At 35.9% G+C, this 26035-nt stretch overlaps 1 protein-coding gene across 3 annotated transcripts in view; it reads left to right on the top strand.

Moving 5' to 3' along the window:
* nhsl1a (NHS-like 1a) overlaps positions 1 to 26035 on the top strand; it is a 73448-nt gene that overhangs the window by 15811 nt on the left and 31602 nt on the right. The window contains exon 1 of one of the 3 annotated variants that reach the window (XM_056476389.1): positions 5080 to 5627. The exons of 1 other annotated variant lie outside the window; for it this stretch is intronic. In XM_056476389.1, coding sequence (XP_056332364.1) covers positions 5435 to 5627 — 193 coding nt within the window. In that variant the 5' untranslated portion in view covers positions 5080 to 5434. Of the gene's footprint in view, positions 1 to 5079; positions 5628 to 8035; positions 8151 to 26035 lie in introns of those variants that run through there. One more of the 3 variants, XM_056476391.1, reaches the window with a different exon arrangement.

Here is a 26035-nt window from a genome sequence, read left to right as displayed (position 1 = left end):
GGTGCATTTACACAAAAATAAACTTTTTTAAAAACATTGTAGGCGACGCAGTGGCGCAGTAGGTAGTGCTGTCGCCTCACAGCAAGAAGGTTGCTGGTTCAAGCCTCGGCTGGGTCAGTTGGCGTTTCTGTGTGGAGTTTGCATGTTCTCCCTGCATTCGCGTGGGTTTCCCCTGGGTGCTTTGGTTTCCCCCACAGTCCAAAAACATGTGGTATAGGTAAATTGGGTAAGCTAAATTGTCCAGTGTATGTGTGTGTGAATAAGTGTGTATGTGTTTCCCAGTGATGGGTTGCAGCTGAAAGGTCATCCGCTGCATAAAACAAATGCTTGATAAGTTGGCGGTTCATTCCACTGTGGTGACCCCAGATTAATAAAGGGACTAAGCCGAAAAGAAAATGAATGAATGAATGAAAAACATTGTATAAAAATGTATTTGATGTTTTATATTTACTGAAAATAAATTGACATTTTGGACATAGCAAAATGCCTTTAAATAGTTTTTGAAGGAACACATTTGTCTTGTTAAGGTACAAAGTGTCTTGTCACTGTAGTGTTAACTTCATGGATCAGATTCGAACCTTTGATGAAGGTACAATATTGTATCTGCAGGTTTTAAAAAACAAAGGTGCATTTTGGTTTTCCATGGTACAAATCATGTTCTTAAAAGTACAAACTGCAATGGTACAAATTTGTTTCTTTGTCTTAACGGATAAAAACGGACTGCCCCAGTGACAAGGGTTTGTAACTTCTTTGGTACAACATTGTCACATTTTGTGTAATGTGAATGCAATTGTACCAAATCAGGAAAGTGAACCTCTATTAAAACACGTATTTATTGGTCAAATTTATTGTTTTTATAGCTTAATAAAACAGAAACAAATTCAGATTCAGAACTCGTTAATAAAAAAATGTGAATCATGAAATTAATGATAAGGTCTACTTTCTATAGACCTCATGACAAAGTGAATTATTTAGGACTATGAACATATGTGTACCATAACAGAAGAGAATTGTGATACATAATTCTGGTATATCATGGAAAATGACCTTAGAGTAAAATTAAATCTATGTCCTTGTATTTATGTAAATGATCACTGTAAAATTTCGCAGTTAAATACTACAGTGTTTTCTAGCTAGTTGCAAATGGTGACCTTATGTGAAGCATGTGGTGACAGCTGTGATTCTGGAAAAACACATGGTCAATGAGTATATCAGAGAAAGAAGACTGACATTGTACAGTGACAGACTTGCGGATTTCCTCCTGATTTTGTGAATATTTCCTTTTAGTGACTTCTCTCTATATGTGCTGAGACTATAGAGTAACAGAAACCTATCAACCAATGAAGTGGGCAGAAAATCTGTAAACAAATTTCTTACTTGAACTTGAAATTTAAATAAAATGATCTCTTGTCTTGTTTTAGTTGTTTTAAAAATCAAACAAAACATATGTAGTATAAAAAACTCTAATGAATGCATAATAAGATAATAAATGTGTACATGCTAAATTTTAGAATTTCTAAATGTAATAATATATCTATAATAAATAAATAGTCCTTGGGTTGTGGTAATTTTTCTAAATGCAACTGATTCCCCATCGCAGTAGAAAGCAAGTGATAGCTACTAAAGCATTTCTGTGCAAAAACAAACACAAGAGAATGTAAAACAGAGATGGATAGCAGGTAAAAGTAGGGGCATAAGGGTAAATGTGTCAGTTAAGGTCATTGGTTGTGGTCCAACAAGACCCCTTAATGTGGTTTAAATGGATTATTAGCCTGCCAAGGCCATCCGACTGGACTTTATAGCTGAAATATGCGACTCCACCGCTGTTGCTGCTCCCTTTTTTCAATTTAATCCTAATTGAAAACATCTGATCCTGGGGTTGTTTAGTCCTGCTTTAGCGAGGAAAGCGCCTTTCAAAATACCTCCAACATTAATTTTTTGGAATGTGTGGATGTGAATTCACTGGTTTATTTGGGTGGAGTCGACCCGCTCATAAGTAAACCGCAGTTGTAGTCGGTCTGGAACAGATTGCGTTTCCATTTCATTTCAACTTTGGGCCAAGAGCAAACACTCCTTGTACTGAAGCCAATAGTTACCGAGGTTTATTAAATGCTTCTTTATGCACCAAAATATAAGACCCAACTAAACTTTATTTGCTTTTACATGTTTATGAAACCTTTCTGCCAATAGGAATGTCGGCATAAAAACACCTCAAACTAAAACCTAACAATAAAATTATATACTTCTTCAAAATATGAACGATAATAAAAAATGATTTCATTATAATATATTCTAAAGATGTAAAATTGACTTAGCACGTTCTTGTCAAGCATACTAATGTGTTTTGTAGTAGGGCACTTAGGGGGTTCCCTTTCTGTCCCTGAAGGAAAAATGGGGCAAAATGGCAGGAAAACAGTGCAGGAGTGAAAATCTTGTGTAAACAGGACAGGCAGTTAAGCGTGTCAGATTAGCTTCTGTATCAGGTATCTGTTACAGCTCTGGCTCCATAGTTTGTGTTTCCCTTTCTTTATTTTATCATGGGTTATCTGATGTTTTTAAAGGCTTGAATATCATCCCTGAATATGAGAAACGTCTGCCTGTTATGAAAATAATGGTACTTTGAGTAAGTGCTTGAGTGACATTGACAAATTTAGTAATTGTTACTCTGAGGTGTTTTCGTTTAAGCAAAAGCTTTGTGTTTGGTTTCATAGCTCCCTCTTGTGGCTGAAATATAACGTCTGCTAGGCTTCATTCAGTAATTGTGTGCATCATTGTGTACTTTTATGCTCTGACATTAAAATATTCTAAAGTAATTAGCTATATCTCTATATATATTAACATTAGAATAACTTTTTTATGTAACTACACATTAATTATTCATCTCAATATGCCAAGAGCGCAAATATCCAGTGGCACTAAATCACTTTAAAAAGTTTTATGACAATTAAAATCTGCCATTTTAAAGCCAGGATCAACCTTGCATGCATAACTTTTGAATAGTGCTGTATAAAATCGTGGTATTTAAGATTCTGGGACAGTTCTGGTGCCATTGGAGCATTTTACTGTCAGTGTGTGGCTTCCAGATTAATGTCATGTAAGCAGTTTGGAATATTTGGATTGCTACTGGATTTCAAAGCTTTTGGGAGACTGTGGAATATGGGCAAGCTGATTGTGCCAACTGGCACACATTTTCTCATCATATCCAACATTCATCTCTTTGGTGGCACCCATATGGGTCAATGGTAAGAATATAACATACAGTATAACTCAAGAAAGCCTAGAAACTAGTTGATTTAAATGTTAAATCTGTGTAAATTATTTTTTTTTTTGCTATCATTGTTACATTGTACACGTGAAAAGGTGAATAATTAATCCTTTAGGTGAATCTAATCAAAAAAATTGTTTGTTTTGGTAATCTTCAATCAATGTACACCCATGTCCTTCATGCGTTTGAAGATTGACGACTTCAGCCACAATATTCTTTACCACACCCCTTACTGTTTGTTTGCTACGAGGAAAAGATGAGCCCCGCCTACTTCTCAATATTCTTAATATAATTCAGTTGGAAGTATATCCACATACTGAATTAAAGGTCTCAGCAACTTCTGTTTCACGCGGACTTTAAAAATATATAGTTTGTCTAATATAAATGTCAATCTGTTTTGTTTGTGTATTTCTGCATGATGATTATGGTTTCAACTCTTATACTATCAAAGATTATTTTACTGTCAAGTTGCTCGTTATTACACTAAATAATAAGTCATTATATATTTGTTAAAACTGGTTTAACTTTTTTTTTAGAAGAGCATTTATTACAACAAAACTACTGCCATTGCATTACAAGTATTGATTCCAGGTTATTGGACTTGATCTGAGGGAGTTAATAATAGTAATTAATGATTATTTCGGATTAAGATCACTACCACATGACTGTTTAAATGAAATTCATGTTTTTTTGGATTGACTGATTAAAAAGAACAGATATACACTACCGGTCAAACGTTTGGGGTCACAATTTTACAATTTGTACTGTGTTTTTGATTAAATAAATGCAAAAAATCCTACTGACCCCAAACTTTTGACCGGTAGTGTATAAGAATTCTTTTTTGAACTGGACCTCGAAGAAATCCTGCCACCCAGTCTGACAAAATATGAAATCATACTTTTAACCATGTCTACATGCAAAAATCCATATTTTTGTCCCATACTGATACACTTTCTGTATGGTGCTTGCTAAATTTTATAAGTTTAATTTCCTATGTACAAAATATTGCGTATAGAATCCAAAAGAATATGAATTATGCTATATTCAAGCAAAAAAAGAGCAAATTGCCACATTTGGAATGAAAGACATGTTAGTATTTGTACAACATTTGTCATACACGGTTATTTCATTTTATTCATTGTTTAGACATTGTTATTCATTGTTTTTTTTATAGTGAATAGTATAGCACAAAAACTTCTGTTTGTTTTATCCTTACAATGTAGTGTTAATTTTTATATGATGAAAGAAAAAAATGCATTGTTATTATAAAGAATCAGCATCACTGTTGATAATGTGATTAAACAAGTAGCATTTCAAGACCTTTTCTCTTTGTTTAGACTAATCTATATTAATCTCTTCTACACTGCCATTTTTTAGATTATTGTAAATCCTTCAATACATAATTAAGAATAATTCATTATAATAACAGACGCAGTATGTGTCAGGTCTAAGAGCCTTTCCCCTGTCACCTCTAAGACACTCCAAATTAATCGGATGAATTGATTAATCTACTTTATCTATTTATAGATCACGCTAAAGTGTTGTCTTATGAAGATTAGACACAAGGAGAGTGTGAATCTTGTGGTTTAGCCAAGAGCTGTTCAGTTTAATATTACTTCAAATCGCCTTATTCATTGAGCAACAGAACATATGGAGTATATTTTGCTCTACATTAAGAAAGAGCATGCAAAGTAAATCCTGCCAGAGCAGATGCAGACATGCTGAGGGAACACATGAGTTTGCACACACTCATACTCGCAGACAGACAGCTACATAGACACACACACACACACACAAACACTCACACTGTTGCTCATGCCGATGCACCAACGTGTCACAGCTGGGGAGCAAAGGAAGTTCTGTCTAAACTTTCTCTCTGGACTTCCTGAACGTGCACTTTTCTTGTAAGGAATCTAAACACATTTGTACAAACAAAGAAGAATGCGTATTTGGAGTTAAAAGTCATCGCACTGCTTGTGGTGGAGCATTTCAACATAATATTCTGAACATGGATATTCCAGAAGGACCCGCCCTTGGCTTTTGCAAGCGTGTTTATAAATCCCTCCATGTCAGAGTGATCTAAGCTGATATTACGCGTTCTGTAAGCAAATGTGGGGCATTTGGAGACGTGCCTGACTCTTGGGTTGAAGTTGGCATACATTCTGGGAGATGTGGGGAGAGAGGAGTTTTCTGAGGTACAGGGGGGAGTGGGCAGAGGGTAAGAGTCACCCTGTACCTCGAAACATTGCTGCCATGGGTCTTTCTTCTCTGACAGAGCAGCGTGGACGCTTCTTTCCCTGCCACAAAGATGATACTAATGACGATTATGATGAATGGGTTTATGCACCTCTCCATCGTAGAGGTAAGAAGAGGACACTTGGCTCTTGTTGTGTTTGTGTAATGAGGTTGTTTCTTAACATAGTCTTTAAAATAATGGGAATAGCAGAGCTGTTGCTGAGGGTTTCTTCATGACCGGAAGGTACATCTTGAATGGTCATGCATTTATTTTGAGGAAAGTCATCTTGTTGGTGTGATTTCAGTATAGTGTGGTCATTTTGACACTTGAAAGAACGATGATGTCACTTGATCATAATTTTAAAAAAAGCTAAATATCATTCAGAAAGCTGAGTAGAGTAACATGTTTCATGTGTCTAACTTTATAGGCATTATAGGAGGTTTTAAAAGTCTTCTATTTATCAATTAGTTGACTTAACTTAAAATAAGTAAGTAAATCATTCATTCCCTTAACCCTTTAACTGCCCCACCAAGAAAAACACTTTCGGATTGCATTTCTTATCTCCTAATGTCACTAGTTAACACACTCAATGCATTTTCTTTCAACACATCCCATAATTTATAAAATATCAACCTCTACCAAATGGTTGATATGTCGGTTTAAGGTAAAAGTACCACAATTAATACATATAATATGAAAAATCTGAAAATATGAAGTGTAAGACAAACTTATTTGAAAACATAATCTAATTAAAACATGTTTGAACACTAAATCACCTTTATTTTTTGAAGTATGCCAGAAAATATTTCAGATTCTTGTTTATCTATCTCAATATGCCAAGAGCGTATTCTCATTTTTTTTTACAATAAAACAAAAGTCAAGTGTGGTAGTGCAATAGGATTATGTTTGATAGATTTTTTTTGTAAACAACAACGCTGTGTGGTCATTCTTTAACAGTCATTATTTAAAACAGTCAAAATATGGTCAACCATATGGTAGAGCAGGCAGTTAAAGGGTTGAAATTATTAGGTAAATAAACTATGTGCATAACGATAAAAGTCAATAAAAGTCATTACATCAGGTTTACTCCCTTTTTTGAGTAAAGTCAACTTGTCAGGCAACAGCCTGGTTTACACACTTTTTATGCCAAGTAACTATTTACTTTTTATGTTCACCAAGGCTGCATTGTAACAATACAGTAAACAAATAATATTGACACATTTTACTATTAATAAAGATAGTCTCAATTAACTATCTTTATGTGTGGTTTATTAATAAACTAATTTCGCCCAGTGGTTAGGACTGTTGCCTCACAGCAAGAACACCACTGGTTCGAGCCCTTACCGGGTCAGTCGGCATTTTTGTGTGAAGTTTGTATGTTCTCCCCGTGCTCGTGTGGGTTTTTCCTGCATCCCCGGTTTCCTTCCACCATACAAAAGACATACAATATAAGTAAGTTGACTAATCCAAAGTGGCATCACAAGACAAACTCAAAGCCAGCTATATCTCTTAGCTATTCTTAACACGTTCACAAGCAGGGGAGTTCTCGAGACCTACCTGAGCTCAAACTCCCCTCTCGCCCTTCAAAGGGGAGGGAGCCCCGGGCTTGAGGATATTCTAATCTCAGGGCTCTCTCCCAGGACAGCATGCCAAACACACTTTATTATCAATCATCAGTTAAGTGTGAACTCTTGAAAATACATCCATCACACATGTTTTGTAAAAGCTTCCACAGGATATAACTCTAAAAGTTCCCAGGAACGTGATTTTATTTACCTTGTGATAGTAAGAGGTTTCCTTGTGACAAGTCCAAGGTTAACAGTTTAATTTAATTAGCCAAGCCATCCTATTTATCCTCCCTCCACAGCCAACAGTAGTGTTTTGGCTAAATTAAAAACAAGGCTGTCATTTGGACAGCAGTTATGCTGACTACAGTCTTATGTCGTGTAACTCAAACAAGAAAAATCTGTGTACATGAATCCACTTCACGTGTGTTTGCTCTGACATGTTATCAGATTAACTACCTGCACATGACATGGTCAAAATGCATCACACAAAGCATGTTTTGTGAGTTTGGGCTATTAGTCTAAGCATTAGCGTCTGATGACAGCCCAGGACAATGACCTTTTATTTCTGTAACAAACAATTGAGTCGAGGGGATTTAGCTATATTTAACTTTAACTGCCTGTCAAAAGCCAACGACGGCTGAACTGCTGACAGCTACGTTAAGAACAATCAATGCACTGCGGCGCTGCAGCGGAGGATGAAAAGAGAGAGAGGGGGGCAGAAAAGGAGGGGGTCTACTAAACTGAGTGAGTCTCTCTGTCCCGCAATCTCTCCACCTCTCTGTCCTTTGTCCTGGAGTAGTGTCAGTCCTGTGGAACGGCAGGAGCATGGGATTGGATAACACTTTCCCAGAGCGCATGAGCTGGCAGGTTGCCACTCTGTGTATACGTGGGTGAAAGGGAAGGAGGGGGGGGGTTCAGATAGTGTCTATGAACCTGTGTGGGACGGAGTTGGGGGGGGCGGTTGCTCCGGCTGGGGCGCTGGGCTGTGTGAGGACAGTGCGCTGCAAAACTCTTTTGACACACTTCCCAGCAAATACCAACACACAGCGGGAGAGGCAGGAGACCATGTTCTGTCTGAGAGGTAAGTGGCAGATCTTCCAAACCAGAGGAAAAACTGACAAAGAACAACTTGGAGACATTAGTTATTGCAGTTGTGGAGTGTAACAGTTCCCTGATTGAAGACAAAGGGAGGGGATTTAAGCTCAGCTGTTAGTTAACGTCCTGCTCAGTTTCAAAGCGATCCTCTCTCCTCCGGTTCCTTTGTTTTGCTGCTAGGAAGTTGGGCTGCCAGTGGGGGAATCTGTCAGAAAAGTTACCGTGCCGAGTTTTTGAGGTGATGAGGGGGATGTTTATAGGGAAAGAGGAAAGTTTTATCTGATTTGTCTTTCATGTGATCTCTGGTGAACAGTTACTAATCCTGTGGTATTGAACGTTTGAGATGCAAGTGTTGCAGCATTGTCGTTCTTTGCAGTTTTGGCTCCGTGCTGTTATTTTCTGTTGCTTGTTTGGTCTTTAAATAGTGTATAAAATGTTTTGCGTTTCATTTGCAGGGGTCGTTAAGCTATACATTGAGATTAGTCATCATTTGTTCATGCTCATTGTTCTAAACTTGGATGACTTTGTTCAGTGGGAAAAAAAAATCTTAAGAAATGTAAAGATTCTTTTTCATGCAGTTAAATTTTTTGTAAGAATGTTAAAAACCAGTAGCCATTAATAAGCCAGCCATTGTATTTTTTTGAGGAGGTCAGAGGTTAGTTTGCAATATTTTCAAAGCATCTTCTTTTGGAAACTCATAAATTATTGAAGAGTAAATGGTGAGTAAAATTTCATTTTTGGGTGAACTCTCTCTTTAAGTTTTAGAGGTTTAAAAGCATCAAAATGATTGCAAACTTTGATGTTTTGGTTGATTTCAGTTTCTGTTGAAAAAACTTTCTGTCATGCATAATTATTTAGCTTGCTTGTAAGTATGTGTGACTGTATTATTTTGAATGGATGATGATGTGATTTGTGTTCTTGTTTAGCCTTTCTTTCGTTTTTTCTACTTGTCTGCCTTTTTGTTTACCAGTGTATTTTTCATGCCAAGCATAAATAATCTGCCCAGCATGGTGACCTGATTTTTTGCGACACCAGTCACCTCTTTCATTCACCAGTGACCCAAAGGTCATGTTAGTATTTTGTGCTTTTGTCACGTCTGGTTAGAGTCAGTGATTTTCAAAATGAACTTATTCAAAAGTAGTTTACCTGACCTCTGGAGTATTTTGATAGTAGGGTCAAAAAGAAAAAGCCGAAAATAGACCATTTGTTCAACAGTTCTCAAGCTAGTTTTTAGTGTTGTATCTCACCATCTGTAAAGTTTTATGTTAGCTTTCCAGCTTAAAAAATGTAACTGTACCGTTTAACAAAGTCACTTTTATTGAACTTTTATTTTATTATACAAAACACTAAAGACACACACACACACACACACATACTGTACTTGTACAGCTATCTTTATGGGGACTTCACATAGACGTAATGAGTTTTATACAGTACAAACTATATTCGATCCCCTACCCCTAAAACCAATCCTCACATAAAAGAATCAGCATTTTTACATTTTCAAAATACTTGATTCTGCATTTTAGAGCTATTTTATTCATGAAATTAAAAAATGTACTGGTATTGCTATTTTTGTGGGGACATTTGAGATTTCCTTGCAGGCACAGGATGTCAAAATGACATCATATTGACGTTGTACCCGAACGTACCCCAATGTCGTGGGGACGTTGGATTTTGTTTGGAAATGAAAATCGGGTTGACGTCAGAACCCAACGTCAGGCCGATGTCAATGTCCAACATTCAACCTAAAATCAACATAAAATCAACCAAATATTAACGTCTAATCATGTTACACCATAATGTTGTGTGGATGTTACCACTATGACATCTATCAGATGTTGGATTTTGGTAATTTTCCAAATATCAATGAACTTTCACGTCGTTATTGGACGTCAAAATAACGCTGTCCTTAGACGCTGACTAGACATTGAATTTTCGTCACCTGACGTCATGACCTAAATCTAACCTACTATTAACATCTTATGATGTTGTGTGCCTGCTGGGTATATTTGAAAGTGCTGGAAACCAAACAGTTGACAGCAGAATATATTTTTCCCTATATGTTCTGTCAACTGTCTGGTTGACAATATTGCTCAGAGTATCTTCTTCGGTGTTCAAAAGAGGAGAGAAAGTCATACAAGTTTACAAACAACTTGATGATCAAATGATGCAAATATTCATTCTTAGGTCAACTATACATTTAATTACACTATATTCAATAATTTCCTCTGCCTAGTTTGGTTCAGTAATGCGTCTTCCTTCAGTATTCTCTTCAACTGATGGACTGCAATAGATATGTAGAAGATCATATCCACTAAATTGCAAGAAATCTGCCCTGAAGCAATCCTCATTGTTCTGTCAGCAGTGTTGTTTACAGAAAGCTGTCCTTTTGCAGCAGCAGCACCATGAACTTGGATGCAGTCCGCCTGTAGCTGAGGGCTTTGTGCAGGTTGAGACAGGCTTCTGCTTTAAAGTCAAGCTCCAAAACAAGTGTATTCATATCACTCACATCAACACCAGCAGCGCTTCTTCTCTTCTCCCTCAAAAACGCTTGTGGATTTTCTTTTTTAAGCTAATTGTATGCTAACACACTGCACACCAGCGTTTAAGTGAGTGCGTTTGCTCTCATAAAGTAAAGTTGCTTTATGGACTGACTCCTGTTGTCAGAGGTGTAATCGCCGGGTGCAAATGCATGCGGCGACCCACAACCCACAGGCTTCTCTAAAAGTGTCACATGATGGAGAGATGGATTTAACGGCTCCTTAATGAGCAGCTAAAAGAGCATTCTGTTTGTCAGCTGCTCCTCAGGTCTTGAATCAAATCAGCGTCCTTCTGTGACTCAAATGAGGAGTCAAGACAACTCTCGTGGGAGGCAGGGACTGCTATTTCGTGAAGTGTAATTCACTTTAAAAGCCTGAAAGTGCTCTTCTGTGTAAGTCGTTTTTTAAAATAAATGAAGCTTCCTTGACCTAGATAAAGGTTCCCGCCTACTTCTTGCTCCATTTTACTGTTTTCCAGAAAAGCCAGAGCAGCTGATTGGAGGTAATCCAATTATTGTCTCGCTCATTTTGCGATCCACCCCCAAAGGACCAATCATATCTGTTCAAGTAGAGGGATTTTGAGTTGTTCTTGCTTACTTTGGACTGAAGATGCATTCGATTAGGCCTTATGGGCAGATCAGCTGTCGTGATGATCATTTTTCCAAATCGCAGAGTCATTATCCGGGCTTAATTGTTAAAACACCTGCATTTGAGTCTCATGCTAGCATAAATGTCTTATTATGCACTTTTTCCTGTATCATATACAGTTCCTGTGACAGTTATGAATTGTGGACATTAGCCAGGGTTGGCTTGAAGCCTGAAGAATGATGGCCATTCCAGATATGTCAGCCCATTATGAGGGTCTCAGTCGCTAGACATGTGTGGAGTCGACCCTCCCTTCCACATTAGTGAAATTCTGAGTCTGAACCCCTGCAACATCCAGTTTGGCCCACACATATTTTCAGGGTGGAGATAATAAGCAAAGAGGCCATTCTTCATTTCAGAGACACCACTGGGGTTAAATCAGATTTGTTGAATAAAAGTCTCCTGGTGTTACTTCATTTTTTATAACATTGTGGAAAGAACGAGGTATATTCAAAACATTGACAGATGGGAGTATTTGATAATGTAGTTCAAAGGCACCCCTAAAGTTGAAAATGGTTTCCTCCTCCAAGATGCTTCTTTGTGGGAGTGCATGATACGCAACATCAGTAAAATGTGTTTTATGGGTGGTTTTGTTTGTACTGTACGAAGATCTTGTGAAATCAAGTTATTTATTATTGGAAGAACTATGTGGTGCACTACTGTGAAGACGTTTCGACACTGAACACTCATGAAATATTTCTTTATCCTCAAAGTTTACTAACAATTATGTACTGTATGTGTATGTGAATACTGGTAGTCTGAATACTGGAATTGAGAGCATGCCATTACCAGCTTTAGGTTAACAACTTACACTACCGGTCAAATGTTTGGGATCAGTTAGTTTTTCATGTTGTAACTTTTTTTTAAAATTATTATTCTGTCCATCAAAGCGGCATTTATTAAATATAAAAAAACTGTTCAATATTTATAAAAATTTTAAATAAATGCTTTATTTCATGTAGTTTTAAATGAAATTATTCATCCAGTCATTATTACTTTTATTGCTATTACCATTAATAATAATATTAATAATAATAATTAATATTAGAGTGATTTCTGAAGGATCATGTGACTCTAAGGACGGGAGTAATTATGCTGAAAATTCATCTTTAAAATCGCTGAAATAAATTATTGAATGAAATTATAAACTACTTTTGAACAGTTATTTTATAGTGCAATAACATTTTACAATTTTAACTGTATTTTTGATTAAATAATTGCAGCTTTGGTGAGCAGGATAAGCTTATATTAAAACATTAAAAAATCCTACTGACCGCAAACTTTTGACCGGTAGTGAATACAGTAGAAATGATTGTCCAGGGATGTATAGATGGCTATATATATAAACAAGTGGTATCTGAAATATGTACATTTGTGCATGTCTTCCATTTGCTGTAATGAGAGCAGCTTTCAAGCTGAAATGAACACTGGAACTTTGTGTTAAACTTTATTTGAAATGCACTGATCTTTAAATTCTAGCCTGTAAAATACTATTTCCGTGTTATGCTGAACATTACGTTTGTAAAGTACCTCTTTAGAAATTAGAAATTAAATAGTAATATCTAAAATAAACCATTTAAAATGTTATGTGAATCACAGGCATCACGGCATTATACTGGATATTTATTATGCTATCACATAAATGACAATTAAAAATTATGCAGTGTTATTATTCATTCATTCATTCATTTTCAGCTTAGTCCCTTTATTAATCAGGGGTCGCCACAACGGAATGAACCACCAACTTTTCCAGCACATGTTTTTTACGCAGCGGATGCCATTCCAGCTGCAACCAAACACTGTGAAACACCCATACACTCCTGTAATCACACACATACTCTACGGCCAATTTAGTTTTTCAATTCACCTATAGCGCATGTCTTTGGACGTTGGGGGAAACCGGAGCACCCGGAGGAGAACATGCAAACTCCACACAGAACTGCCAACTGACCCATCCGGGACTCAAACCAGCGACCTTCTTGCTGTGAGGCAATCATGCTACCCGCTGCGCCACCGTTACGCCAGTATTATTATTATATATATATTAAATTACCCATTTTAAACATTAAATTTAAATGAATGGTTAGGTAATCAAAATTGTAAATTTTGTAAATATTTTTTAAAAATATATTTAATTAATTGAATCACTCATTACGAGATTTGCTGCCACTTACTTGTGGTTTTAGTATTGTATATATTTAACCATGACATACATAAACTAACCAAAATTGTTTCGCAATATATTATTTATTTATTTATTTATTTATTTTTCACAATACTACAAAAACGAAAGCCTCAAAATATTAAGGTATAAGTATTTTTGTTAATATTGCACAATCCTCGGCCTTAGATTTTTAGACACCACAGTGTTTACTGTCTATACACAGGTGCTGTACATACTGTATGCAGATCTCTAACTTTAATACACTAGTATTCAGGATATGAAAAGACAAGCAACTGCCCACACAACAGCTCCATGTGAATGAGGTCACGTCCATTGAGTCAAGAATAACAAAGGACAGAAGTTTTCCAAATGGAGACAACAATAGACCTGTGCACACTGAGCTGAGCGTACTGTCTGCTCCAGCAGGTGTCTTTGGCCAGATTACAGAAACCCCATGCAGCAACTATTGTTAAAACCCTCCAACTCTACGGTCCGTGTAATGTAAATCAGGGGCTCAGGCAGTGCACACTTGCTCCAAGTGGTGGCGCACAATCTCTATTCAAACCCACTGGATTTTGTGAAGTTCCGAAGTACCCCAGGTTTTTATTTTTGTCTCATGATGTACACAAAAGTGGAACAAGTGTGCTGTTACAAAAAAAACAGAATCTCAGAGTTTAGCAAATTTGCACCACCTCTTATGGAATGTATAACTGCTCATTCAATTAAGTGAATCCAGATGCTTTGCAGACCAATGAGCGATGACCACACAAACGCATACTTCACAATATGTCTGGGAAGGAGACTTTGAAAACTCTGAATTTTCCTGCTCCATGATTAATCCCTCAAAGTGGCCACGTCACACTGTTAACTTCAATAAAATGTGCATGTTACTCATTTAGGGTAACACGGAACATAGGACAGACATTCATTCATCGTTTTCTGCCAGGCATGCTAAATGATAAGCCTAGATTTATGAGGATGTGATAGTATTTCTGTGAAAATCTGTCTTTGGGCCAGGGTGCTTGTACAGCATGTAAGTTTGAGCTCTTGGCAGGTCAGCTTCTGGTTGCTGGAATTCTCTTGTGGTCCAGTTTCTGACTTTGGCGCTCATCCAAAGAATTGAGCTTAAGGGCTTGGATTAGACCCCGGATGGAGTTTAATCAGATCTGATCACGATAAAATTGATGATTATATTATATCTAGCTTGTCTATGCAAACAAAAAGTGCGGAAATACAGTATAGGAGTGCATTGTTGATATATTTTGGTGAGGGATTTGTGTTCACTCCTAGATTTACGTCAACCATACTGGGGCTGAACTAATTATCTGGACTGTTACAGTTGCTGGAGATTACTGAGTACAATTCTCTTTCTGTCTCACTATCTGTTGGTCATATCGTATTTCTCTGGGTTTTCTACTTATACTGTTTCCACAAACAGCTGTGCAAGAAAATCAAGATGATTTAAAAAGATATAGGGAAAGACAGAGGCTGATTGTTATACAGTATCTCAATGATCTGTATTTGTTGTATTGTGTTATTTTTTTTAACAATTAGTTTATTCACTTTATTTAGGCATCTCAAACCTTGATGTAAAAGTGCTTTTAAATACTTATAGGGTTAGTTTTTCCAAAAAAAAAAAAAATTCTATTATTGCTAACTAACCGTCGTTAAATTACAAACCCATTGAATGTTCAAAACACAAATGAAAATATTTTAATCAAATCTGAGGTATTTCTGTGACAACTCTTGTACCGTTATACCTACATCTACTACATTACAATAACTGAATTATTTTTATTAATTGTCATTAATTCATTAATTATTGCCATTCTTACTATGATTGTTTTCAGAAATATATAAAAAAATTATATTAAATTAAGCCATTTACACATTTATATATATATATATATATATATATATATATATATATATATATATAGACGTAGCCCTATATACATTTCTGGAGATCACAAATTATTTAGCCAGAAGTCCGCGTGGCTGCATTTCATCTTCAAAACAAAACAAAACAAAAACAAATACGGGGCAGTATGATACTGTTCCTTTTCACACTTACCAGCTGACCACTTTCCTTCATATGGACAGCTTTCCCGCTGTTACCAGTTTGTCCAGTTAGCTCGCCATGTACATCGGCCGACTCAAGTCCGGGGTTCAAGTCCAGTATGGAACGGTTTGAGAAAGCCAAATAAACAAGTAAATAACCTGGTGAGATTGTGGTAAAATCTGAAAACTTTAAGAAAAAAGCTTTTCTTTTTCTGGATTGCTTTTTCTTTTTCTGTCGGTTGGGTTTAGGGAAGTGGGTGGGTACTGGTCAATCTGTGCTTTTGAAAACACTATTGGTTGGGTTTAGGGAAGGAGGAATGTGGGTCAGTCGATTGGTCTGTCAGTCAGTCAGTCAGTCATTCATTCAGTCAGTCAGTTTACAGCGGCCTCTGGTGGATTTATGCGAGAACAACAGGTGCGAATGACACTCATGAAAGAAATTTGAGATCTCAAAAAACACGCACAGCAGCCTCTAGTAAATTTGCAAAGAGAAAAACTGCAAAAAATGTAGCTCCTGGGACGTATTTGGCGCTCTCCAGAAATGTACATAGTGGTATGTTTGCAGAATGAGCCTGGGTAGTCACTATTTATCCTCAAACGGCAAACAGATTATTATCAAATTAACTATTTAAAAAAGTTTACTGTATACACAAATGTTTGTTGTAAAAATATACACTGTATATACACAGTATTTACACCTTTTTAAGTGAAAGTTTACAGTTGTACCTTCATCAGTTCGATGTTGTTTTTCACCTTCTTCCAGGTGACCATCTGCACTGCAAAGCTTGCCTTCAGCAGCACTTGGATGTGAAGGGATAATCCTGGTTTATAGATTAGCTGGCAAACTAACATGAGTAGTGAAGTATTCCCTCAGTCTAAAGCTTTGGATAGTTAAGAAGACAACAAACACTAGATGTGTTTTCTCACTAACCTTTTTGCCTATGGAGAACCTAAGTTTGCTCTTGCAGAATATTAACTCTGGCATGAAAGGAAGTTTCTTAGTGGAGGTTTCTCTGAACTCTTATTATTCTTGGCTCTGTGGAGATAAAAGTAAAAGGCTGGATGTTGGAACCTGTATTTAAACATCTTGAATTGGACTGAAGCTAAGGCAGTTTTGTCAAATGCAGGATGATTGCCTACGTAGACTGCCTTTCCACCGAACCAGCTGGGAAATGCTGGAATAGGACATACTATGAGGATGAAGATGAACTTCTTCCTCTTTATACTCGCAAACTGAACCTCCAACCCAAGACGGAGGGCAGTCTTCGTCGGAGACTCCTCACCTCCAAAATTCACCAACAGCAGGACGCTTTATGGGCACCCAGACACTGGACAGGACCACCAACTCGAAAGGGTGCCCCCCTGCAGGGTCAGCCTAACTACACCTTTAGTCCATCCATCCACGAATTGAGAGGTAGCTCTTCAAATCTAGTTTGTAGTTTTTCATTAGAGCAGCATTTGTTAAGCATAAGAGCAAAGGCTGGTGCTCAACTTTGTTGGCATAACAAAAAAGAGGCTGCTGTATTAGCAGGTGTTAAAACATAAGAGCTAAACCTTTGAAAGACTGATGCGTTTTAACAGGTTTTTGGTGGTGAATGGTTGAAGAGCGATGATTAAAGTCTAGCTTAATGGGTTGCCCAGTTTTAGGATGGTGTTTGAAGTCTGGTACATGACAGGCCAAGACAAGACTAGGGCTGAGATGCACAATAGCAAAAAGTGCTATTGAACTAAAGAGAGATTTCTGGATAATCTGTTTCAAGAAGTGAATACATAATGTTCAAAGTGAAGTTCTACCATTTACATTGTCTTTAAAGAGCTTGTTCACCATAAACTGTTAATTTGTCATAATTTACTCACCCTCATGTTGTTGTAAACCTGTATGGCTTCCCCGCTGTAGAATACAAAGGGGAAGAATAATGTACTGTTGTCTGATTACAAAAAAAAAAACTTTAACGCTTCAAAAAGGAAGGAAAACAACTGGAAAAGTACTAAAAATAACTCAAAATAACAATTTGTTCATGAATCAGGCAGTGCTGTTAGTATTATTTATATGCTTCTTTTCATTGGATTCTCTTAATACATAACTTATTTTTATTTTAAAACTGATAAATCTATTGTTATTTGCATTACCTCTTTATATTTATATTCATTTTAGATATACATTTTGTAAACCTAATATTTCGGTTTTATTGAAATATTTCTACTATTAATTATTATTTTTAATTCATATAGTTTTTATTAACAGCACTAAATAGGGCATTTAAATTCTCTTATAGCATTTTTAAATAATTAACCATTTTTCTCACACAAAACTTAGATATAAGATTTGTAATCTTGGGTTGAAGGTCATAAAAATCTCTTTTATTATATAGTCTTTTAAACTTTTAACTTTTAAAGCTCAATCAGTGTATCTTTTGATGTTGACAGAATTTCAGACAATCAATTCCCTTAAAAAAGTTACAATCTGCATTTACCCCATACAAAAATATCAACTGTAAATACAAACAGTACTTTTCCAGTCTTGATGTGTTTCTCAGACGCCAGTGGGCCAATTTGCTCTGATTAAACTCACTGCTTAGTCATTTTTAAGACTTATCCCTACCTAAATATGTGCACATATTGCACGCAATATTAATCCTTTTCCATCAGTGATCATAAGCATTCATAATCTTACCACAGGCTTGTTTAGAAAAGAGTTTTGGTTTGGGCCTTACACGTTGATAAATGTGTAATGTTGACTAAGCCTCAGGTTCTTGGCAGACGACATAACTGATTTCTTAACGCTGTGGTAAAATCTCATCCTATGCACCAGGCAAGCTGCTCTCTTCACTTACATCAGATGTGAAGACAGATGCCTCTGCAATACCATATGTGATTTATAGTCCGCTCCAATCAGAAATTCAGTTCTTGATGATCTTTGAATCATTTACAAATAATGCTGGAAATCATTGGGTTTTACACAAGTTATTCAGAAGGTCACGATTTGCACTCATTGAATAATTGACACACTGAGGAAGGCATTGCGCCGAAACGTCCGTGTATTGTATCTCCTAAAAGAATGTAAAATAAAGCTATATAAAGTAATTATTTATCAAGTTTGAATCATGACCTTCTAATTATTATTAAGATAATACACCAAAGTTTTAAAAAGCACTGGCGCGCAGTGCAGACTTCATTACTGAACTTTTACACAAAATTTAAATAGTTCAACTGTAACTAAAAAGAAATATGGTAAATAGGATTGTTATTACTAATCATTATTGTTTGTCTTATTTCAATTATGATAGTTTGTACTTGTATTTGAGGCAATCATTTGTTTCAAAATGCTTTGTTGGATTCAGATACTCTTCAGATGTGTTATACTCTGTCACACACTTATTCAGTGTGTCCATACGGTGAGGTAAACACTTCTAATACGGTCTAATTAAAGTAATTACTTTTAAATAGGCTTTGCGCTGCACACAGCTGCTCAGGGAGGCACACACAAACACAACTCACACACCTCTTTCTTTATGAGTGTCACTTCAAGGGGGCACTTTGTAGCTTTTTAATGTTTTTATTTTAATTATCAAATTCCCATTAGACCCTCTTCCCCTCTCAATGGTCAGACTAATAAGGCCTGATATACAGTGTTATGCCACAAGATGGCACTGTTATTTTACAGTGCGGATTCATAGTTATACAGTAAAGGGGATATTAAAATAGCCTTCGTTAAAGCATTATAAGCTATAAACTAAACCAACCAACAGAGATTCATAACATTACAGACTTTAATTTGAAGACTATGCACTTTGAACTAAAAGGTTTAATTGGGGAAAGAATTACAATCCCATAAATCTGTTAATTTAAATCTGTTGGTTGCATCTATAGAAGCATAAGCTTAGTTTATATATAACAAAAAAATAATAAACATATATACATACATACATACATACATACAGTTGAAGTCAGAATTATAAGCCCCCCCTTTGAATTTTGTTTTCTTTTTTAAATATTTTCCAAATGATGTTTAACAGAGCAAGGAAATTTTCACAGTATGTCTGATAATATTTTTTCTTCTGGACAAAGTCTTATTTTTTTTTATTTCAGCTAGAATAAAAAAAGTTTTTAATTTTTTTAAAGGTCAAAATTATTAGCCCCTTTAAGCTAATTTTTTTGATAGTCTACAGAACAAACCAGCATTATACAATAACTTGCCTAATTACCCTAACCTGCCTAGTTGACCTAATTAACCTAGTTAAGTCTTCAAAATGTCACTTTAAGCTGTAAAGAAGTGTCTTGAAAAATATCTAGTCAAATATTATGTACTGTCATCATGTCAAAGATAAAAATAAATCCGTTATTAAAAATGAGTTATTAAAACTATTGTTTAGAAATGTGTTGAAAAAACAACAACACTCCGTCAAACAGAAATTGGGGGAAAAAAATAAACAGGGGAGCTAATATTTTTGCTCACTGTGACTGATTGGTGGGAGAAATTTTCTGTACAGCATCATGGGTATTGTAGTTACATGAATTCTGATATTACACGTAATTTATTTAAAAATAAGTAGAATAAGAAGGTCTTTCTTTAAAGGCTGGTCTGCTTTTGTTAAACATCTATTTCCCAATAAAAGTAAATGAATGGAGTTTTGACTTTTGGAACCTGATTGTTGCGGTCAATTACTTGTCTCTAGTCTTTAGAAATAATTCTATTATTTTTTTATTTCATCATAAAAGACGTAAATGTGAACAGTCACGATGAATGGTCTCTGGCCTTTTTTTGTTACTGTTGCTTTGAAGCAGTGATGGTTAGTTGAGCCAAATAGCTTGGTTGAAGTCTTACTGAGAAGTGTGTCACTGAGGAATTTAACAGGAATGCATCAATTCCATAACATGACTTAAAATGAAGAACATCTGAGATCAAAATGTTGATAAATGTGCAATGCCTGGGAATAAGTCTAAGCCGTTTGACATATATTTATGCAATACATGCAGCTATTTGTAAACTTCAAAATAACATGAACCGCCACATTTAGTACTCAGTGAGATGAGCAGAGAATGGTTTCTTTATTCCATGTAGCAAAAAATACACTCCCAAATCCCAAAATGGTCTCTGCTGATGTGCTATAGGGGATCGTATTTCTCATTGTGCTGGAGCTGGCCCAGTTTTCTGACACAGATATTGGCACACTTTGGAGCCAATGCCGGGCCAGACATGTTACAGATCAATATGGCACATATGTCTGAGCAGACACAGGAAAGTGGCTTGTTGCTGTATTATTTATTAGGCCTATGTCTGGGTGGGACTCATATTTTATTGCGCCATGCTTAGAAATCCGAATGTCTGTTCATCCCAGTTGTTTTGTAATGAAAGAAAGGAATATACATCATTGTTTGTCTGCCAAATAAGTCCCATTTTTAAGAATGACATCTAGGGACAGTTATTTTTTATACATTTAAAATATATATATTAAATAGAAAGTCAAAATGTTAGCTTTTTGTTCTATTTTCCACAAGTAGTACTGATAATTCAAACAGAAAAGTGTAACACAGTACTGAAATCAGATCTCTGTCAAAAAGAAAAGAAAAAGAAAGTTCCTTACTTTTTCATTCTTTCTTTTAAGTAGTAGTGTATACACTAACACATCAGCTATTCAAAGATAAAATAATTGATTGTATGATATAAATATCAGCCCTTCAAGGGTTTTGCTAAAGATTTTGGCTTTTGAGATCAATGGCTTTTAAAAGAGAAAATTAAAAGATTGTTGTGTTGTGTATTTTCACAGTAAACATTAGAATAGAGGCAAATAATGCTATAGATTTTGAGAAAATCTAAATATCAGTCATTTTAGGCCACAAATGTAAAAAGAAAATACTGAAATACAGTATTAGATGTCACATTCTGCAAAAACAAATCTCCCAGAAAACCCAGCAATCCACCAGAACACCTTTCTAACCACATAGCAACAATCTACCAACATAGGCTCATTCTGAAAATGTAGCCTACATATACATTTCTGGAGATCGTGAATTATGTAGCCAGAATTACATATGGTTGCATTTCATCTTTAAAACGAACGCTCTGGGGCGATATGACGCCGTTCCTTTTTGCTCTTACCAGCTGACTGCTTACCTCCGTATGGACGGCTTTCCTGATGTTAACGGTGTGTCCAGTTTAGGCATGGGACAATAATGCTTTTAAGGTTTACCGTGGTTTGGAAAAGGTAAGGTATTAAAACCGCAAAAATGTTTTGTTATACTGTTTCTAAGGTATATGTAAAGAGTTTTTTTAAGTGTTTTTTTATGTGTTGTAAGGAAATCTGTGTTTTTGAAGCTAATGAAGATAGTAGAAATATTATAAATGTTTCCTAAAATGTAATATATTGTGTTAAATGAGGAAAAAAGTAGTTTTTTACTTAGCCATTAAAAAAATAAATTATTTTACAGCAGTAAACACGATACTGTGATGTCTTGAAACCGTGATATTTTTATCCAAGGTTATCATACTGTCAGAAACGTATAACGGCCCATGCCTAGTCCAGTTAGCTTGCCTTGTACGTTGGGAGACTTGAGCGGTTCCAGAAAGCAGGTAAAACAAAAACAGAAGCCGAAAAGAAAAAACAAGTAAATAACAGGGTGAGAATGGAGTAAAATCTGAAAACGTGGTAAAAATCAGACGAGGGCTTTTCTTTTTCTGAATTCTTTTGAAAACTATCAGTTGGATTTAGGGAAGTGGTTGGACGGGTCAATCGGTGCTTTTGAAAACACTATTGGTTGGGTTTAGCGAAGGAGGGTGGGTCAGTCGAACGGTCAGTCAGTCAACGACAGCGGCCTCTGGTGGATTTACATGAAAGCAGGAGCGAATGGCACCCGCGAGAGAGGTTTGAGATCTGAAAAAGTGCACGCAGCAGCCTCTGATGGATTAGCAAAAACAAAAACTGCAAAAAAACGTAGCTCCTGGGACGTATTTGGCGCTCTCCAGAAATGTATACAGCAGTACATTTTCAGAATTAGGCTGGGTTGCATAACACTCTTGCAGTCCTCAGAACACCTTAGTAACAACAAGGCAACAAGCTAATAATCTACGAGAACACCTTAGCAACCATACAGCAATACTCAACAAAAATAGCAGTCTCCCAAAACACCCTAGCAACCACATAGCAACACTCAAGTGATTTGTTTTGTGAGAAGTGTGTGTGTGTGTGTGTTCAAGCTTGTATAGGGTCTTGTTTGCTTTATGCTGACACAAGAGATTTCTTTATACTCAGTCACAGCCAGTGTCCTGATCTCCGGCTAACAGCTAGAGGTGAACTCGTGAGTCGTGGCCCTGCTCTGAGGTAACTCTCAGCTTCTGCTGTCAAATGATCACAAAAACCATCTTCCACATGTCAAATCACAACATCTAATACCAGCAAAGCTGATTTCTGGATAATGACATGCAAGTCAGTTCACGTATTGCTTTCAATAGAAGCTAAGACGCATTTACACATCAAGTGCCCTTGAAAATCAGCAGCTCCCCTTCACGTGTGTGTGGGTCTAGTTAATTTAAAATCGAGAGAAGATGTAGAGCCCTTGCAGGCTCTGAGTCAATTTTATCACCAAATTCACTCACAGCTACCCTAGTAACCGTAACCAGGTCATGTAAGAGTCAGAGCTCCTACAGATGTTTATTCTGTGCCTATGTACGATCTGCTTTACTATATTATTGCTGTGATTTTATTGGCATGTGCACTTTGTAATTATCATGAATTGTAGGCCACGGTATTATTGTGCTGTTGCCTTTATTTAGGTGATCATAAATAGATGCTCAGCCAGTAATAAAGATGTAAGATAACAGAGGTTTTATGTTGCACTGCCTCAAGTGCCAGATTGCTTTCATAAAAGAGTGCCAACAATATGATGCCTGAAATTTATTAATGATGATTGCTATAATTAAATCTTTTAAAGGAAGGCTAACGGCAGGACGTTAAGAAGCACTGCAGCAGCTTGAATATTCGCCCACTGGTGTTAATATATATATCAAGGATTTTATAGTTAAAATTTTTTATAAGCAACTTTTATTTATTTTTATTTTATTTATAAAACTAAATGCTACGTGCTTGACAGGGCTGTTTCTATGCATATGCTAAGGTGTTCACAATGATTTTTAAAGTGTTGCTGCACAGTTACTAGTGTGGTCTGGGTGACTCGGCTCACTTTTGATTTTCAAGTGTTTGTGCACCAACAGTACATGTGTATACCTGACGACAACATTTTCACAAAATCACATTTTTATATGAAACAGAGACAATAACAGTAGCTATGTTTCTATCCACCTTTTTTTGGATATGCACATAAAAAAAACAGTTGATGGAAATGCAAGTTGCGCATCAATTTTGAAAATGCGCATAAAAACTGGTTACGCATAACTGAGTAGGGTAAACTTTTTATTTGTTAAGAAAACATGCGCATAAACTACGATGGAAACACTTTTACCGAACAAATTCCAGTATGTGCATTAAAAAAGTCATGTGATTTACATGCTATAAGAGAAAAAAAGTGTGTGAATGGACAAACCAGCAGGCTGAGCTCATTGTAAAACATCTGAAATGTTGTTTTTGTCATTCAACACCTTAACAGTTTCAGTATTAGTGTTCAGTACTATGAATTACCTCCAAACTGTCAAGAGAATCTCATGCCTTCAACCACCACATGATCATTGCGTGTCAGCATTGTCTTCTAAGTCATTTAATAAATAATGAAAAGATTCACGCAGCTTCTCCTACCACAGCAAATTCCATTTATTGTTGATATTTGGCCCCAGTTAATTAGGAAGTGACGATTTTGTTCTCTTTGACTCACTGGATGGAAACACTGCTTTATTTGCACATCTTCTATGCGATATTCCGGCTTTGTGCATAAATTCAATTAGCATCTTAGGATGGAAACATAGCTAGTATTGTTTTCCCAATTGAACATATCCAAAAAAATTACTAAAAACATTTCAGACTCCCAAAATGGTGTTGCTAGTGATGCAATATATACATTGTTACTGGTTAATAAATGCTTATTTTTCACGATAACATTATTGTGCTGATGATAAAATTAATTATAATATATTTTTCCAGATATCGATGTCTCCTTGCAATTTGCATGTCTGCAGTTAAGCTTATTTTAAAATACACTGTATTTCCATTATATTTTCCAACTGTATTTGTTTTAGTTTTGTTTTTATTAACAGGCTCAGAAAAAAAGTTTTGTATTTAAAAGGCTAGTGAATGTTTATTGACTTCTAAATGCAGTATAAAGGTGATATATAAAGTTATATATATACACTGTTAACGATTTTTGTAAATTACACAGTATTTAACTAATGTGAACTGAATTTTATTTTTACTGTAGAACAGTTATGCAGTCTGTTTCTGTATTTTAAAGTTGCATTGTCAAAATGCCTGTATAGTTTACAGTAAATATATAAACAATACAGTAAGTATATATACAGAAAGATAAATGCTGCTGTAAATGTAAATATGGTATTTTTGCTGTAATTGATTTCTGGCAGTTCGTCAGTAACTTACTGTAGATTCTACAAGTACATTTATGGCAAAAACATTAAAAAGTTTTTAGCTGAAATTTATGCCATACAATCTATCAAAGCCAAGTGTTTATGTCTTTTAAAAAAAATCTACCAGTGACTATTAAAAAAGCTTAATTCAACTGCAAAACAATAATATTTTTGAGCCCACATAAGATAACTATAGTAAAAAATGTCCTTCTTATGTTTTATGATCAACTGTACTCTGCAACATGACACTAAATGACAACAGCATGCAATAACTTATTCATGAAATTCAATATGTATTACACAACTGTATCTTCTGTAAGCTGCATTTTTAGATTGTACCCAGATATATACAGACTGCTCATTTGATTTATTCTGGAAATACTGTCCATGTTTGTTTTTATCAGTGAAATGTGAGCAGAGGCTGTTAACCTGGTGACTGCAGCCCCTGGACTGAGTGTGTCCATTGTGTTGAGTGCAGTGTGTGTGTGTGTGAGCTGGACAAATGATAAGGGCTGTTGTGCAGGTGTGGGCAGGACTCACGTGACTCGCTTACTCACTGAAGTGCCCTCTCCTTCCTCTACTGTTGCTAGGGGACTCTTTTTTGGATTGTCTCTAATCAGCCATGTTTTTGCTCAATATGAAGAAAATGTTGTCAGTGTGATGACTGCTTTGATTTAAGGTGTTGTTACAGCCTAAACTTTTCAGCTATTGTCTCTCTTATGAATGCATGCATTTGAGAGTGATTGCAGTGAAAGTGAAAAAAACATCAAGATGGAGGATGCTGATTCAAGATACTTATAGCTATGGAAATCTACTCTGCTCAGACATTTTTCATATAAAAAATGTACTTACAAATAAATAAACACTTCTTTTGTCTAAAGAATAGACAGTAAGAAATGTTTGTGCACCATTTATAAAGTAATTGTCAGGAT

The sequence above is a fragment of the Danio aesculapii genome, chromosome 17, assembly GCF_903798145.1.
Source record: "Danio aesculapii chromosome 17, fDanAes4.1, whole genome shotgun sequence".
In the NCBI taxonomy this organism is placed as follows: Eukaryota; Metazoa; Chordata; class Actinopteri; order Cypriniformes; family Danionidae; genus Danio; species Danio aesculapii.
Note: the sequence above shows the minus strand (reverse complement) of the source record. Positions and strands in the feature narration are given on the sequence as shown.